This window comes from Hevea brasiliensis, chromosome 5 (genome assembly GCF_030052815.1).
Source record: "Hevea brasiliensis isolate MT/VB/25A 57/8 chromosome 5, ASM3005281v1, whole genome shotgun sequence".
NCBI lineage: Eukaryota > Viridiplantae > Streptophyta > Magnoliopsida > Malpighiales > Euphorbiaceae > Hevea > Hevea brasiliensis.
Window position 1 is genome coordinate 114862092 of NC_079497.1, and position 16236 is coordinate 114878327.

General features: G+C 30.3%; 2 protein-coding genes across 3 annotated transcripts; one reads left to right on the top strand and one right to left on the bottom strand.

The window, feature by feature from the left end:
• Nucleotides 1-289: 289 nt before the first annotated feature.
• On the bottom strand, nt 290-5337 carry LOC110633651 (thylakoid membrane protein TERC, chloroplastic). Its single transcript, XM_021782358.2, has 14 exons — nt 5045-5337; nt 4856-4936; nt 4648-4769; nt 4477-4553; nt 3576-3663; nt 3319-3399; nt 3179-3235; nt 2624-2705; nt 1915-1964; nt 1760-1816; nt 1574-1652; nt 1233-1291; nt 620-677; nt 290-527 (listed from the first exon to the last, which is right to left on the bottom strand). The coding sequence occupies exons 1-14, from the start codon at nt 5175-5177 to the stop codon at nt 436-438; spliced, it is 1116 nt and encodes a 371-aa protein (XP_021638050.2). The 5' UTR covers nt 5178-5337; the 3' UTR covers nt 290-435.
• A 6360-nt stretch (nt 5338-11697) lies between these two features.
• On the top strand, nt 11698-15046 carry LOC110633638 (protein MODIFIER OF SNC1 11). Of its 2 annotated transcripts, none has more exons than XM_021782325.2 (6): nt 11698-12167; nt 12837-12899; nt 13007-13126; nt 13251-13308; nt 13403-13467; nt 13604-15046. In XM_021782325.2, exons 1-5 carry the CDS (start codon nt 11842-11844, stop codon nt 13439-13441), a joined length of 606 nt encoding a protein of 201 aa, XP_021638017.2. In that variant the 5' UTR covers nt 11698-11841; the 3' UTR covers nt 13442-13467; nt 13604-15046. The 2 variants fall into 2 exon arrangements, with proteins under 2 accessions (XP_021638017.2, XP_021638026.2); XM_021782334.2 differs by having other exon boundaries at nt 11747-12167; nt 13406-13467.
• The last annotated feature ends 1190 nt before the right edge of the window (nt 15047-16236 follow it).

Here is a 16236-nt window from a genome sequence, read left to right on the forward strand (position 1 = left end):
TGAAAGTGAAGATTCAGATCTTCCAAGTTCCAATTACAGCCAACGTTTTCCCTTGGTCGCCCTCTCTTCTTGATAATAAGGAGTTTATGCAATGAAAACTGTTGAGACTCTACATGGATAAATGGGTAAAGTGATTCTTATATGACTTGAACAATCTTCCCCCTAAAAGTGCCTTTTAGGTTTGGAAATAGGCCATGTCCATTTTAACTAACATTATGGAACAGATTCTCACATTGGATTTGCACATGTACTGATATCGGAATAATAAATCAAGTATGAATTCTCAGCATAAGAAAGAGACAAACAGCTATCCTTTTATTAGACAAGAATTGCACATTGAACCAGGTAAAAGAAGGCACAACGATTCAGTCGTTTGTGTTGAGTAAAAGAATTTATAGAGCAGAGTTACCACCTACCCTGCAGTTGCTTCTATAACTAGTCAGACTTCTTCAATAGACTCAATAGCACACCTGCACTAAGACTCGTTGCTACAAAACCAAGAGAGACCTCAGTTGATACATGAATCCCTGCATTAAGAGTTGAGAAATCTCAATTGTCTTCTTTTATTACTAAGAATCAAACAGAATGTAAGAACAATATTGAGCATGAAGATACCCACCAAAGAAATCCAGGATCATCTTACAACCAATGAAGCCTAGAACAACAGCAATCGAAGGCTGAGAAAGGGGAAGAAAGCAAGCCAAAAAGGTCAATTGTAAATTTACAATTCTCAGTATACAGTACTAAGCACATCAACATTATTACTAGACGGATGGTAAACAGATCAACTGTTATTCAACTTTGGATCCAGTACTTAAACTCCATTAAAACTACTTGAGACTTTATCTTTTCTTAGTTATTGTTGGAGTTCAAATAAAGAAAATGCCGTCACATGCTTCCTGTCTTCTTCTGATCTCTTACTTGGATAAATGCATTTAGTCATATGTGATTTGGCCACACCAACTTTTGAGAGGCTATACTACACTTGGATCCCAACACCAGATAATAGTGCAAGTATCTGATAATAATTACAAATTGTGTAATCAGTGTACAAGCACTATTATGATATCCATTTTATCAATTGTATAACACCTACATTTATATTGATTCATTTCATGATGGTACAAGAATAAGAAGTGCACCACGATCACAATGATTCGGCTCAAACATAAGATTATGAGGCAGAAGTCATGCAACAAGAATAGGAAATTAAGGTAAATTAAACCTTTTACCTGTAAATACTCTAACTCTGCCATACCTTCAGAAATAAGCGTATAAAGCGACCTTAAACCTACATTCAATAGAGATGAGACCAATTAGCCTCTATTAATATTAAATCCAACTCCACAACAAATCTCTATAATGCAATTGCAAATACATTTCTAACTCAATTACAAAGTAGCTCAGATGTAGAATCAAAATTGTAAAACAAAAGTATTTTTAAATTTAATGATGTGGAACCAAAATGCAGGCCAAAATTTATAGTTCACAAGTTGGCACTGGCAGCCCAAAACCAATTCCAAATATGCAATTAACACCTTTGAGCCTATGGTAAGGATAAAACAATATTTACCTAAGATGGCAAAGAGATTAGAAGTAAAAACAATGAAAGGATCCCGCGTAACACCAAAGACAGCTGGTATTGAATCGACCTAAAAAACGAAGAATGAATCAATGCTCTATTAAAAAAATCAAACGCATAAATTTATGTACTTTTATAATTTATATACATCACATTGATGAAGACGAGAAAACCTACAGCAAATGCTATATCACTGAGCTCAATAACTGCTACTGTGAGAAGCAAAGGTGTGGCCTGCAATGCTGGTATACTGGATTTATGATGCAATAATAATACTTATAAAGGCCAGAGTAACATGTTGAACAGTTAACAACGTCTGATGAATGGCTTACTTTCCACACACCATCCTGATTTGTTATGAAACGATTCCCATCATAATTAGCTGCCACATTAGGAAAAAGTTAAAAGAAGAATTCAAAATTTATGCCAAAAAAATGTCAGATTGTGCACGGTAAATAATATCATAATGCACAACTCAAGGAAAAAGCTTTGTTATTTTTCTAACTTCTGTTTTCCTTTTTTGTCCATCAGGGAGGCCCAATGGATCTCAAGCCATGTAATAGGTGGTTGTCTCTTTCATCCCATAAATAAAACCAACTCCCTTCTCAATGACAATGGGACATGAATCGAGCCCAGGACCACTAATTTGGAAATCTCACATTCCCCAACTATTTGAATATTCACCAACTGACAAATTCACGTTCTAAATATACCAAAAAGGATTTTTTACTTTTAGCACTATATTTATTTTCATCCAGACAAACCATAACTAATTTCAGTAGAATTGAACTGAATGACCAATATCTAATTGCATAGGGACGCCTTTATGTTAATGGGGTTTGACCATATCTAGGCTTCCTTAGCTTTCCCCTGATAACATCATATTTCTGTAAGCCCTGAAAATACTGAAAGATTTCTACAAAGTGATAAAACATGGAATGTATCCGTAAAACATATTAGAACGTTTTTTTTTTTTTGAAGGAAAACATATCATAACTTGGATGAACAGATACAAAAATATAAATGCTAGACAGAGATTACATGTAACAGGGATGTATCTCCGGCATGTCTTCACTACAAAGTTGTTGGATAAGTCAGTGTCATCCTCTTCACTGACAAATAGCTAGAATAAAGTAGAGAAGGTTATAATTCACCATTTACGCAATCAAAATCAGCAGAAATAATCACATGCAAAAATAATAACATTAACAATAATAACAATAGCAGAAGCAGCAGTAATTGCTGCTGATATGAACTGTCACAAAATAATAGATTTAAGAACTAAAAATGTTGGAATAGGTAAATCAATCTCCCCATCCCTTCTTTATTTTGGGGTGGCAGCTTTGAAAGGCAAATGAAGGTCGCATCCAGGCTCAAGCTGCGACTTGATACCTGTCTTTGCAGTGCAATCCAATAAAACCAGCTCAAGTAAGTGGTTTACATATTCTTAATCTTTTGATGTGTCATATGAAATCTAACTGCACAAACATGTCGAATTAACAGAGAAAACTGATAAAACAAAACAGCCTATTTAAAAAAGTAATTAAAAGCATATGTAATTCACAGATGGCTGCTATTCAAGCCAGAAAATGGCACCTTGAAACATGAGTACAAGAGTATTATAGCCAGGAATAAGTTGACAGCCTCAAACCTCTATAAAAACAAGGCAGAAAATTTTCAGAAAGTGCCGAAACAAACAGTAAATATTAAACAGATAAAATTATGAACTCTCCTACCTGCAGAGTAGCTGTTCCAAGTAGTATCAGTGACAAACGAAAGACGATTGCACTGGCAATACCATATGAAAGTACCCGATTCTATATTTCCAAAAAGACCAAATTTTCAATCATCACGTATTCTCATCTTGACATACAATGTATTATTTAGCAGAAAAAATAATGTTAACAAATATCATATATAATTTTGAGAACCTATGGACTGGTAAATTGCATAATCATAATGTTCATAAGCAAATAGTAGGTTTGTAAGGCACCTGATACATGAGTGGCACTTTAAAATATTTGAAAATCAGTACAAAGACAAATAGGTTGTCCACTGACAAACTTTGCTCCAATATATACCTGAAATAATCAATGATGGTCATTATGGAGGAAACAGTGAAGCTTAAAAATAATTTCAGAAAAAAACTAGCAAATTCAATGCAGGATTTCAGACAGACAAGCCAAAGACAAAACAATATGGGTAATGAACCTATTCTTGGAAAAACAAATGCTGAAATCTGGAACTATGTGCAATGTCAGACAGCCAGAGTGCCTACTCTTTTTGGTCATAACCATAAGACCTAAAGCCATAGATTAGGCGCCAAACTGGTGTAGTTTCTCAACTAATTTTACCCAACAACGAACACAAAAAGAAACAATGCTGGAGAGGGAGGAGGAGGGAGGGAGGGAGGAGGAGGGAACAACTTCAACACCTCAGCAGTCCACCAAACCGATCATAAATTATAGTAACTGTGTATTTCCAGAGACAGAAAGCCTATTTGGACTAACAATGAAAAGAAACAGAAAGTGGACAAGGCTCATATTTATAGCAAAAGACCACCCTAAACTTACTCTCTAATTAGTTTGGGAAGCTAATATATTCTCCTTGTTCTTTAATGAAAATGAAAAGTGGTTAACAAAAAGAAATATGTGGAAATGCGAAACTAGAAGCTGCAAGAAAGCATAAATCCAGTCCAGTTGCATATATGGATAAATTCTTCCATAACAATATCAGGAAATGATGCCAAGTTAGATTGCTTGATATAAATATATAAACTTGCAAATAATAATAGTACAACAACGTAAATGAAGAAAGTTTCTCTGTGTTGACAAAATACATATATAAAAGAACACAATTGAAGGATAACTTTCACAGTGTAAAATTCAGCATACCCAGCAAAAAACTCTGATGCTTTGCCAACTCCATCTTTCAAACCAATACCAATGCCAAATGCCACAGCAGTGCAAACCTATGGAATCAATGACTACAAAGATCTTAATTAAGGAAAGGACAAAACCAATTGCTTAAAATGCCCATGTCACAGTAAGCTGAGAGGTACTCACGCATAAAGCAACAGTTTTAATAGAGGTTGTATAATTTCCATGGTCCTGAGTTTTCTCCCCTAATTTTTTATCCACATAAAGGGAAGCTTCATCATTCGTCCGAGAACTGCCGCCCTCAGATTCTGCAGATAAATTCAGTGGCAGAAAACAAAATTCTTGCAATTGAGTGCACAGTGGACAAATAAAAGTTAAACATGACAATCTTAACCTGAGGTAGATAGATCAGCCTCCTGTTCAGCGCCTCTAGAACAAGCAATTGGATAATATTGATCACGAAATATGTGAGTAACTGCAATTCAACATTAAAAATATATATATATAATATATATTAAACTTTGATAGATGATTGTTTACTCCAAGTTTGAGCAAAAACAGAAGGAGAGAGAAAGGGAGAGACCAGAATAGGAGGGAGGGAAGTGAATTCTGGTCCATTTGAGAGCTTGAGCTGTCGCTGAGAATGGCGGAACCCTAATAGAATCGAATTTAAGAGGAGTATGAAAACCATTGTGGATGACGGAAGCCAGTCCCATAGATTTGAGGAATGAGAAATGTGATTTGTGTAGGAGTAAATGAAAATTCGACGAAGGAAGATGGAAGGAAAGCGAGAGGCTTTAATCTTATCCTAAGAGCTCTGGTTCGACGAGTAGCAGTTTACAGTCGCAGACCAACTATAGCGCTCGTAATTTTTTATTTTATTATTATTTGGTAGGAATTATTATTGATTTTTTTTTATCAATTTTTTAATTTCTAAGCCAACGTGATATGAAGACAAAAGTTTTTCTTTATTGCTTCAATCTATATCTATTAATTACATTCTCTATGTACATCCATCGTCAACAAGGTAACAATGACTACAAGTTTCTAAAATTAAAGACTTACCCACAATTTTAATGTATTTTTTTTAATTACTGTTTGCTCCCTATAATTTTTTAAAAATTTATATTCTATCTATAAATTTTAGTGTATTTTTTGGAAATTATTTTTTTCCCCTCCAATATTTTTATTGTTATGTAAATTTCATTGTTTTTTTATATTATATAATTTTGATTTCTTAATATTTTATATTTTTACTTTAATCTTTATATTTTCATTAAAGTTTCATTTAGTTTTTTATTAATATTTTTTGGCCCCAAAAATAAATTTCTAGTTTTGCCCTTGGGGGAATGAGCTAGGCTACTAATCACTAATAAGTCAAGAGAGGATGCCATAAGATGGCGGATATCAAGCTACGACTCAAGTAAGGCCAGGCAAAGTGAGTTACACAATTGCATATAAAGATAAAGAAAAGAAAAAAAAAATAAAAGGGTAGAGACGACACCATTTAAAGAGAGAATTTTCTCTTAAATAACTCATTGGTCTCCTTTATTTTCTTGGATCTAGCCAAGTATTTTTTTTCTTTTCCCCTTGCTTCTCTTAACCCATGGGCGGGGTAAGGTTTTTAGTGGTGGTCTTTGACTAGGCCGTGTTACTCTCCCTCACCCTAGGTTGGGTGTACAAATGTTTTGCATACTAGTTTTTGCAAGTTGGGAGATGTAGGAGAGCGCTTCGGTTTAAACTTGTGTTTGGTTAAAGTTCTGTCATGGAGTAGGTGGGCTCAAGGAAAGAGTGTAGTTGACAAGGAGCCTGCATAGCAAAAGTGCATTAAAATCGACCCAAGGTTATTATGAGACTGAAATGCCTTGGACTTTGGTGTTAAGGGCCTGCTTTCTATGCTAGTTCTTGCTTATGTGTTCTGAACTTGTTTAGGTTGGTGGTCTAGTAAGGAGCCCCGTCTTTACTTTAGATGGGTAGGCGATAGGAGACTTGGTCTTCGATGTTTTTTTCTGCCTTAGCCTATACATCAACTCCTTTAGATGGTCACCGATGTTATACAGGTGGTTTGGGCAATTTTCGCTGCTTGTCTACATCAAGGGTAGCGACGGTTTTGCTATGAATAGTTTGCCAAAGGTGATTTTGATGGGTGAAAGGCAAGTTTTTATGAGCTGGCGTACATTTTTAGATCTTGTAAAGGGTTGGGATGAGCCACTGTTACACCTTCATGTAACTATTGCTCAATGAACCTTAGTGATGCAAATATTTCATTTTCAAGAAAAAAAAAACATGAATAAAAAAAGATAAGGGCTAGAGAATTGAGTGTGGAAAAGAGATAGGAAAAAAAAAAGAGAGGAGAGATAAGTTATTTTATATATGATGGACGTCATGTTAATTTAGTAATTGAAAATTGATAAAAATAAATAAAATTTTTATTATTTTTTAAATTATTATTTAAAAAAATTTATATTACCAACTAAATTTAGAGATAATATCGTCGTAAGAGTTAAAATTAAGAAACATTAAGTGAAATGTATCATTTAATTGCAAATGGTAGATTTTTTTTATTAAGAGATTTTTCTTTTTTTAATAAACTCATAAATAAATAAATAAATAATCTATTTATTTTTATATATATAAAGCATGCAGATTCCCTTGATGTTGCCATGTAAGATTTCAAAGTTATCACATTTATGTCAAGTATGTAACGAACCATACTGTCCTCTGAACTTTACTATCATGCTTCTATAGTCTAAGGTAGCATAGTTGACTGAGAATTAATTCATTCATAAAATGATATCAAAATTTGTCAATTCTATAATTACTAAGTCAGCTGAAAAACAATTGTCCTCAATAATCATTGGACAAACATAACAAATCATTCATGTTACTAAATAGTTACACTTGGGTCTACTAAAAAGCAACGGATATTCTAAACTTGAGACTATCAATCCTAATCTTGAGACTATATACAGGTTAACAAAAAAAGTGTGATACATCCGAATCAATAAAAGTATGCACATTGAAACTTCCTATGCAAAGGTTACTCGACACTACGATGTTGGAGGTATTGACTTTCTCTTGTGTCATGGTAAAGATTTGAGCGGGTTGTGTTAGAAGTAGGAAATCTCATCAGGTTCGAAATTTATGAGTGCTACAGATGTGGTCAAAAATGGACACATGTCAAGGGAGTATCCCAATATAAAAAGGTTAGCTTCTCAACAAGCAGAATTCTATGTATCCCTTTTCAAGGATTAGGTCATTACAAAGTGGCAATTTAAATTGAATTAAAGCATATATATTTTCTCCTGATACTTTTTACACATTTATGTAAAGTGATAATTTTTAATTGAATATATTTAATTTTTTTGTATTTCCTAAACCGTTGTAATATATAATTATTATAAAATTTAATTTTTTAAATACAATCCTTAATTAAATTGATCTTTTAAATTTAAATAATGAAAAAATATTAATTATTAAATATAATTATCATCCATTATCATGTTCTCTAATTTTTAATTTGAAAATATTAATGACAGTAAAATAAAAACCCATGTTTATTTAAAAAAAATCAAAACTATTTAGTAGAATTTTTTAAACACATTATTTATTATTATTATTATTATTATTATTAAATAATAACTTATGGTCATAAAAAAAAAAAAAACCTTAAGGTTATTAAAAAAAAATTATGGCCATTGAGGTCATTAATTTAAGAGCATCTATTAACTCATTTGCCTGAAGTTTATGACTAACGTTTAAGAATTTTAATATTTTAAATAGCAGCATTAAAAATTTATAATTAAAAAAAAACATTTTTTTAATAAGTAATTATTTAATAGTCTAATTAATTTTGATATGATTTTTTTTTATCTTTGCTTATAAATAATTAATACCTTCTATCATTTAACACACGTTAAATCTTGTTCTTTTCACCAATATTCTCTTTTAATGCTCTTAAATCCTTTTATGATTTGCTTTATTATTTTTATTGCTTTTTTCAAAAGTTGTTAGTTTTGATTCACAAATTTTATTTATATATTTTTGCTGATTCTTGTTTCATTGTAACGTTAAGAAGAGTTTGTTGAATTTTATGGGACAGTGGCTTGTATTAGAATCATCCTTAAAACAGCATCACTGTGCCTCAAATATATATTTTATTTTCTACAATTTTATAACTACTATTTTCAAATACTATTTATTTCTCTTTAACCTCCACTAATTTCTTCATATCCTTTTCTATTTATAATTGAAGTAAATATGCTCTTCCTAATTAGTTTATAATTCACCGCTCACTCGTTAATTTTAATTAACTAATAATTTAAAAATATACAATCACTTATCACAATAATTTTATTTTATAACTTTATTTCTATTACTATTAATTCCTATTTTACTTTTTTCACTCTATTATTAAGCATAAGATAATTAAAATAAATTAATTTTTATTTGTAAAAAAGAGTTAATCTCATACAAATTGTAACTTAAATTAAAATAAATTAAATTAAATTAATATTATATTATAGTCAATTAATATAAGTCAACCTACATTCTTTATGTAAAGTCACCTAAATACATTATTTATACTATTTTATACAATTAATGCAATTTCTTCTGAAAAAAATTAAGAGATACTTTTCAAGTGTTCATTATAAGGTATTAACTGTTACTTTTTCTCATTTCCTTTTTATTTTTTATTTTTGCGTTAGATTATTTTTATATTTTAATTAAACAACTATTTTTTTTAGGAAAAAAAATGCCAAATACACATGAAAAATAGAATTACATAAAAAATTTAAATACAAGTAAAAATGATTAAAAATATTAACTGAAACAAATTCAAAAAATAAAATATATATAGTAATTTGGTCAATGAATTAAATATTAAAATAATTAAAATTTATAATTTTATCAGATTAAATAATAATTTAACGTCACCCAATAATAAATTTTATTAAATAATCATGCCATAATTAAATTAAAAAATTACTATTAAAATAAAAGAAATTTGATTTAAATTAAATTAATTAAGTAAAAATTAATTTGATAATAAAATTTTATTATTTTTTAGATTATAATATATAGCCGTTCATGTAGCAACGGAAAGGAAGCTGAATCAGTTTATTATTTAACTAATAGAATATTCGTACTGTGGATAATAATATTTGCATATATATAATAATAATAAAATTTTATTATTAAATTAATTTTTGTTTAAAATTTTTCTCAATTAATTTAATTTAAGTAAAATTTCTTTTGATTTAATAGTAACTTTTTAAATTAATTTTTAGCAAAATTATTTAAAAAATATTTTTTAATTTGTTTATAAATAAATTGATGTATATAATTACTTTATTTAAAATATATAACATTATTTTATTTATAAAAATAATTTAAAATTTTACTATCTAATTTGATAATATTACAAATTTGAATTATTTTAATATTTGATTTGTTGACCAAATTATTATATACATTTTACTTTTTTATTTGACTTCAGCTAATATTTCTAATTATTCTTACTAATAGTTAAATTTTCAATATAATTCTATTTTTCATATATCTTTGATATTTTTTTAAAAAATATAATTATTTAACTAAAATAGGAAAATAATTGAATAAAAAAAAATAAAAGGGAAATGTGTAAAACAACAGCTAACCATTAAAGTGAAGATTTAAAAGGTAACTCTCCACTTTTTAGAAAACAATTACATTAGCTATATAAAAGAGTATCTATTGTATATTTGAGTAATTTTGTATAGAAAATATAGGTTGATTTTATATTAATTGATTAAAATATAATATTAATTTTTATTTAATTTATTTTAATTTATTTCATAATTTGTGTCTGTTTAACTATTTAAAAATATATATATATATATTTTTTAATTCAGCTACTTAATGGAGTGAAAAAAGTAAAATAAGAATTATTAATAATAAGATTTATAAATCAAGACCAATAACTCTCAAAAAAAGTAATAAAAATAATATAGCAAATTAAAAGAGAATTTAAGACTAATTAGATGTAGAGATAATATTTGATAAAAAAAAAAATATTTGAGTTTTAAATGACAGAATGTATTAACTATTTATAGGCAAAAAGATAGAGAAAATTCAAATTAGATTTAATTTGACCATTAAATCATTGTTAATTAAAAAAAGATTATTCTTTGATGAAAAGAATTTTAATATTTAACATTACTATAAAAATATTAAAATTCTAAAATATTAGCAATAAACTTTAACCAAATAAATTATTCTTATAAGGTAAGTGCCGTGTGATAACACTTAAAGAAAACCTGTTCAAATAGCAACATTAAAAAAAAATTCTACTTACTTTATATATACTCAACTATGCATTTATCCAAAAAATTTATGGTCGGCTATATGGATTCTCTTTTTACACTCTAAACGATTTTGGATTAGATTCTCGAAATTGTGTAATTCCTATAGGTCATATTATATTATTTTCCTCCGAATCAGTTTAGGTCAATCCCTTCTTTTATTTCTATCCTACCTAATATGCTCTACTTGTCTAATTGGAGCCTCCGTATGTCTACGCTTCATATGAACAAACCACCTTAATCTCCATTATCTCAACTTATCCTCAATTGACACCACTTTTATCTTTTATTTATTACTCTCATTACGGACTTTATCTAGTTTAGTATGGCTACTCATCCACCTTAACATTTTCATTTCCGCAACTATTATCTTAGACACATACGACTCCTTCAGTGTCCAACACTCACTACAATATAACATGACCGATCGCATGATAAAATTTTACTTTTAACTTATTGGAAATTTTACGATGACATAACTTACTTTATATATATATTTTTTAATTTTTTATAATTAAATAAAATATTAAAAAATAATAATAATAATAGCAATAATATTTAAAAAGAAAATAAAAAATTTTAAATAAAAATAAAATTAAATAATTAATATAAAAAATAATAATTATTATTATAAGATAGATGTCACGTAATAATATTAAAAAATAATCTGTTTATATTGTAAGATGAAGAAATATTTAAAAAAATTAAAAAATAATACTGATAATAATAAAAATATTTAAAAAAAATAAAAAATTGATAATTAATATAAAAAATAATAATTTATATAATTATAAAATATGATAATTTTATAAAATGAGTGATGCGTGACAATGCTAAAAAAACAAAAAAAATCTTAATATTAAGAATTCTGCCAGTTTTTTATATATAAAAAAGAATTTCTCCAATCGGTGGCTTGACCGCCTATAGGAGGAGAGTCTAAAGTCTTCTCTCGATAAAAAGGTACCAAACCCATTAAGTTTCCCTGCGCATTCCAAACAACCCTCTCTCGTACTCTCCGTTATACTATTCTCTCGATATGGCCACTGATACGGAGAATCTCACCACAACCGCTGCTGCTCTGCAAGACAACCCTAGCAAAACCCTAGGCGAGACAGTCGCTGCCCCCTCCGTGCCAGATCGAGTAGAGGATTCCACCATCAATTCCCCATCTATCGCTAGTTCAGGTACGGACACTATTAAGAACGACGGCGAGGATTCGAAGAGCAGCAAGGGCACCGCGGTCTCGCGTTCGGGGGATACCGCTGCAGTATCTGACACCGAGAAGAAGATCCGCCGCGCCGAGCGCTTTGGAATTACTGTTCAGTTGTCTGAGCAAGAAAAACGCAATTCTCGGGCTGAAAGGTATCTAAGATATTTTCCGCGTTTTATACTTTTTTTTTTGCTAGATTTGTGTATCCGATGTTGAGGTTTTTTTTTTAATTTTCTTTTTTAATTTTTTTTAAGGTTTCTGGATGATCCAATCAAAGTAATTTGCTTCATACACATATATTAACTATTAATGTGTCATAATACTAGTAGCTCTGCAATGGGGTTGTCCATCTTGTTTGTTGAATGATACTGTTTTTGTTACTTGTTCTTCTGCAGTAGCGGCTAGGTAATACTAATGCCTGAATTACTTATAGAACCTTCATCCACTACTTGCTATTTGTAGTTGTTGAACTTTAATTTTGTTTGTTCTAAAATTTTGTAGGCATTAATCTAGAGCTGTTTATGGCAGCAGGTGTGCACATTGTTTCACTCATAACTCCAGTTTTAGGTCCTGCTAAATAATAACCTCATTCTTGAAAGCTAGGCACATGAACCTTTATTGCTCCTTTGAGCAGTGTGCAAAAAAAAATATGGGTGCGTGTTTGACAGTATGCATGTTATTTTTTGGCTTTGTCGAATTCTTTTCCAAGTACACCTCACCTCTCACCCTACTGGCCTCACTCTTAAAATTTTCATACAGGACCTGAATTCATTTCCCATTCATTGGCTAAACTTGTTGAACACAAAACTTATGTGGCGCAGGTTTGGCACTGGTGTTGCATTAAAGACCTCAGAGGAGCTGAAGAGGAAGGCTAGGGCAGAGAGGTCTTTGATTATGTGCTTTTGGAAGTTGAACTGCAGCAACTTTACTAATTACTTTTCAAGCAGTTGGTTACTAATCTCTTCTTTTTCTTTTTTCTTTTTTTTAATAGGTTTGGAATTCTTGCGACTGCTGATGAGGAAGCAAAGAAAAAAGCTCGACTTGAAAGATTTGCACCAACTTCTAAAACAGATGTGCTGGGAGAAGAGAAAAGGAAGGCAAAAGATATCAGGTTTTTATGAACTTTTTACTCCATTTATCATTGTTATATAACATTTCATCTTTAAATGCTTTGTGTTGTTTACAATATGATATAGTTGAGAATTGGAACTAACACATTACTTTCTATCTTCCAGAAATTCACAACCCTCTTCTAATTCTCTGCCAATAAATGGCAAAGGAAACATTGAACCTGTAATGCCTTTTCTTAAGAGATTACTTTTGCATATCATTAGTGTTTGTAACTATTCTATTTTGTAACTTAACTTTTCTCATGTTTCTAAATCAGAAGGCAGCTATTGCAGGCAAGGCTGGTGGAGGGTCCTGAAAAGAGATAGCTTCCTTAAATGTTAGGTATTGTTAGTGTATGCTTTTCATCGATAATTGCAGCACCATTGACTTAGTATCATTCCTGCACATTGGTTTGTTAAAAAATATCATTAGGGCTGCTTTATTCTTTTGTTTGTTTACACTGGTGTCATTTGGGCAGGTCTAGTGTTCTAACCTGTGATTCCCTCAGTGGCTTCCATCCATTTCTTTATTTTCCAACCTGAATTCCCAGATGCAGCAGTTTTAATTTTCAGACAGATTATTCTCTACAGAGCAGAGGACTAGATTTTGTGGTACGAGGAGGAATTTTTCTTGGCTTCAGATGTGCCTAATATCAAATTTATCTTGTGAGGCCTAAAGAAATCAACAACCACTTAAGTATATTAACTTATCTTAAAATATACTAGATATATCAGAAATTCTGAGTTCTTAAATCAATTTATCCCTATGATTTGTACAAAGTACTTAATGATTGGTGGTTCTCATTTGACAACTCCTGTCACAAAAACATGTTGCCTTTGTGTTGTTCTTATATAGTTGCACTCTTATGGTCCATCAGAAAACAGCAGTATTAAGTAGCATTATCTGATTGAAGAACTTGAGATTTCAAAATGTATTATTTTGGTTCATGAGGAAATTGGGGATAGCTTATAATTTTCCAATTGAATTAGAGAATAGGTAATTGACCTTGCAAATTACTTGGTAACAAGTCTCATTTTGGTTGATGTAAGCATGGGTCTATGGTCGTATGGGCACTTGCATTTGTAGGTTGTAGAAACATAAAAGATCAATGCATTCTGAGGCCTGCAACTGCCGCACATATTAAGAAATGCATTAATGAGATCTAGAAAGCATGCATATTCTTTTAGTCATACTCATAGGTCAACTCGACTGTAGCTTTACATTTTTTTAGTACTCTTTTTTATTTTATTTTTTTCCCTATTTCATGCTTTTGCACTGCATTTATAGCTAATCATGAATTGGATGACATTAGTTCAAGTCTATTAGGTGCTCCTGTGTATTTATGGAACTCTAAGAACAGTACTTTGTGTAATTGGGACTGTATAAACTCATATGTTGCTTAATGCTGCTGTTGGAAGTTTGATCATGAGGTGCTTGTTTGGAAATGACATGTTTGACGTGAGTTAAACATACTTGAAGGTATCAGTGAACTTTTGGTAATTATTGATTATCAAACAGATAAGTGGGATCCAAAATTGAATATGTGTAATCTATTGCTTCAGAGCTTCTGATATTTCTAGTTGCTATTTTGAGATTAGTGAACACTACAAAGGTGTTGTTGATTTCTTCTTGGCCTCACAGTAAATTGCCGAGCTGCAAGGTAGGGTTTGGGAACAGAAGATATTTTGTTAATCAGGATTTTTGTTTAACTGTATAATCTTTTAGCATTTTTGTTTGAAGTGTTTTTTTGTTAAAAAAATATTGAACACAGCGTCTGGGTTCATGTTTCTATGGTTGTAAGATATTTTGGGATGGAAGAAGCGGGGGGTTTGATCGGTGGAACATGTACTTTTTTTTCCCTGTTTTCAAGTAGTTGTATTGTGAATATTATTTAAGTACGTGGTAATAGTTTGCTTCTCTATGCTCATGATATATGGCGTGGTTGTGAAATTTAACTTAATGCTGTTTTATAATAATGTTTTTATATTATTATTTTAATAGTTGCATTCTAGCATCGCTATAGCACCTAGGCTGTTGCATTTTATGAGAAGATAAGACGAATGTTGTTTGGTTTGTAGGATTCATTTCAGGAGGGAACCTAATTAAAAGCTTATGTGAGTGAGAGAGGATTTTATATGATGCCAAGCTTTTGTAGTTTTAGTTAGGAAAATACCATTCGATACTTGTAGATTTTTGTCTGATCTACCTAAAAACAGTAATAACATTATTAAATGGTATTGAATTTATCTGTGGATTAATGTGATTTTCACTGATTGCAATATATGGGTGTGTTATCTTTTAATTATTTATTATAATTATAAAATTATGTATTTAATTTCTCATAATAGAAAATTTATGACAATAGTTATAATTTAATCAATACTAAGAAAATTAGGAATCATAAACACAAAAAGGTATCACTTAGTTAATATTATCTTATAAGAATTTTTATATACATTTTATTTTTTATTTTTTATGTTATTATTTATTCTTTATATTATATTTTTACTTTATCTTTTGTAAACATTTTAAAAATATTTTAAATAAATTAATATAGATATAGAAAATGCTATACAATATCATTCAATTAAATAATGTATCCATAATAATTGTATGTATATAACGTGAGAGCAAAATTGTAGTTGAAAAAAAAAAAACTTGTGTTCCTAATAGTTGGGTGTTATATTTGCGAGAAAATGAATGTATGACCGTCTTTTTTGTTATGAAGCATATATCAGACATCCACAATCTTGATTAATTGGCATGGTAAAACAAGCTACTGGCGGCTCCTCAAACTTTCAACATGCATGCATATTGCTGTAAATATCTATACAATTAAGATATATCGAAGTACCCGGCGTGTTAAATCTTCGTTTCCACATCCAATTTTCTGCACCCAACTCTTCCAGTGCCATTCTTGGTTCTCCAAGTGGGGATTCATCATGTAAAGCTCCATGTTAAAGGGAACATTCTAACAACTCTCATTCTAGGTCTCAGGAGAACCAACGCATCTTCTATCAACAAATAATAGATAGGTTTGGAGGGATGAAACACCAGTGCCATTCTTGGTTCTCCAAGTGGGGATTCATCATGTAAAGCTCCATGTTAAAG

What these genes read in the sequence shown, in the direction of transcription:
- LOC110633651 (XM_021782358.2), bottom strand. Translation starts at nt 5,177, where the DNA reads ATGGGACTGGCTTCCGTCATCCACAATGGTTTTCATACTCCTCTTAAA. An exon ending in TCTTGTACTCATGTTTCAAG is followed by an intron (nt 2,706 to 3,178) that starts GTGCCATTTTCT and finishes ACTTTATTCTAG; the next exon opens with CTATTTGTCAGTGAAGAGGA. An exon ending in TCAGTGATATAGCATTTGCT is followed by an intron (nt 1,653 to 1,759) that starts GTAGGTTTTCTC and finishes TTCGTTTTTTAG; the next exon opens with GTCGATTCAATACCAGCTGT.
- LOC110633638 (XM_021782325.2), top strand. Translation starts at nt 11,842, where the DNA reads ATGGCCACTGATACGGAGAATCTCACCACAACCGCTGCTGCTCTGCAA. An exon ending in AGGAAGGCTAGGGCAGAGAG is followed by an intron (nt 12,900 to 13,006) that starts GTCTTTGATTAT and finishes TTTTTTTAATAG; the next exon opens with GTTTGGAATTCTTGCGACTG. An exon ending in AGGAAGGCAAAAGATATCAG is followed by an intron (nt 13,127 to 13,250) that starts GTTTTTATGAAC and finishes TCTATCTTCCAG; the next exon opens with AAATTCACAACCCTCTTCTA.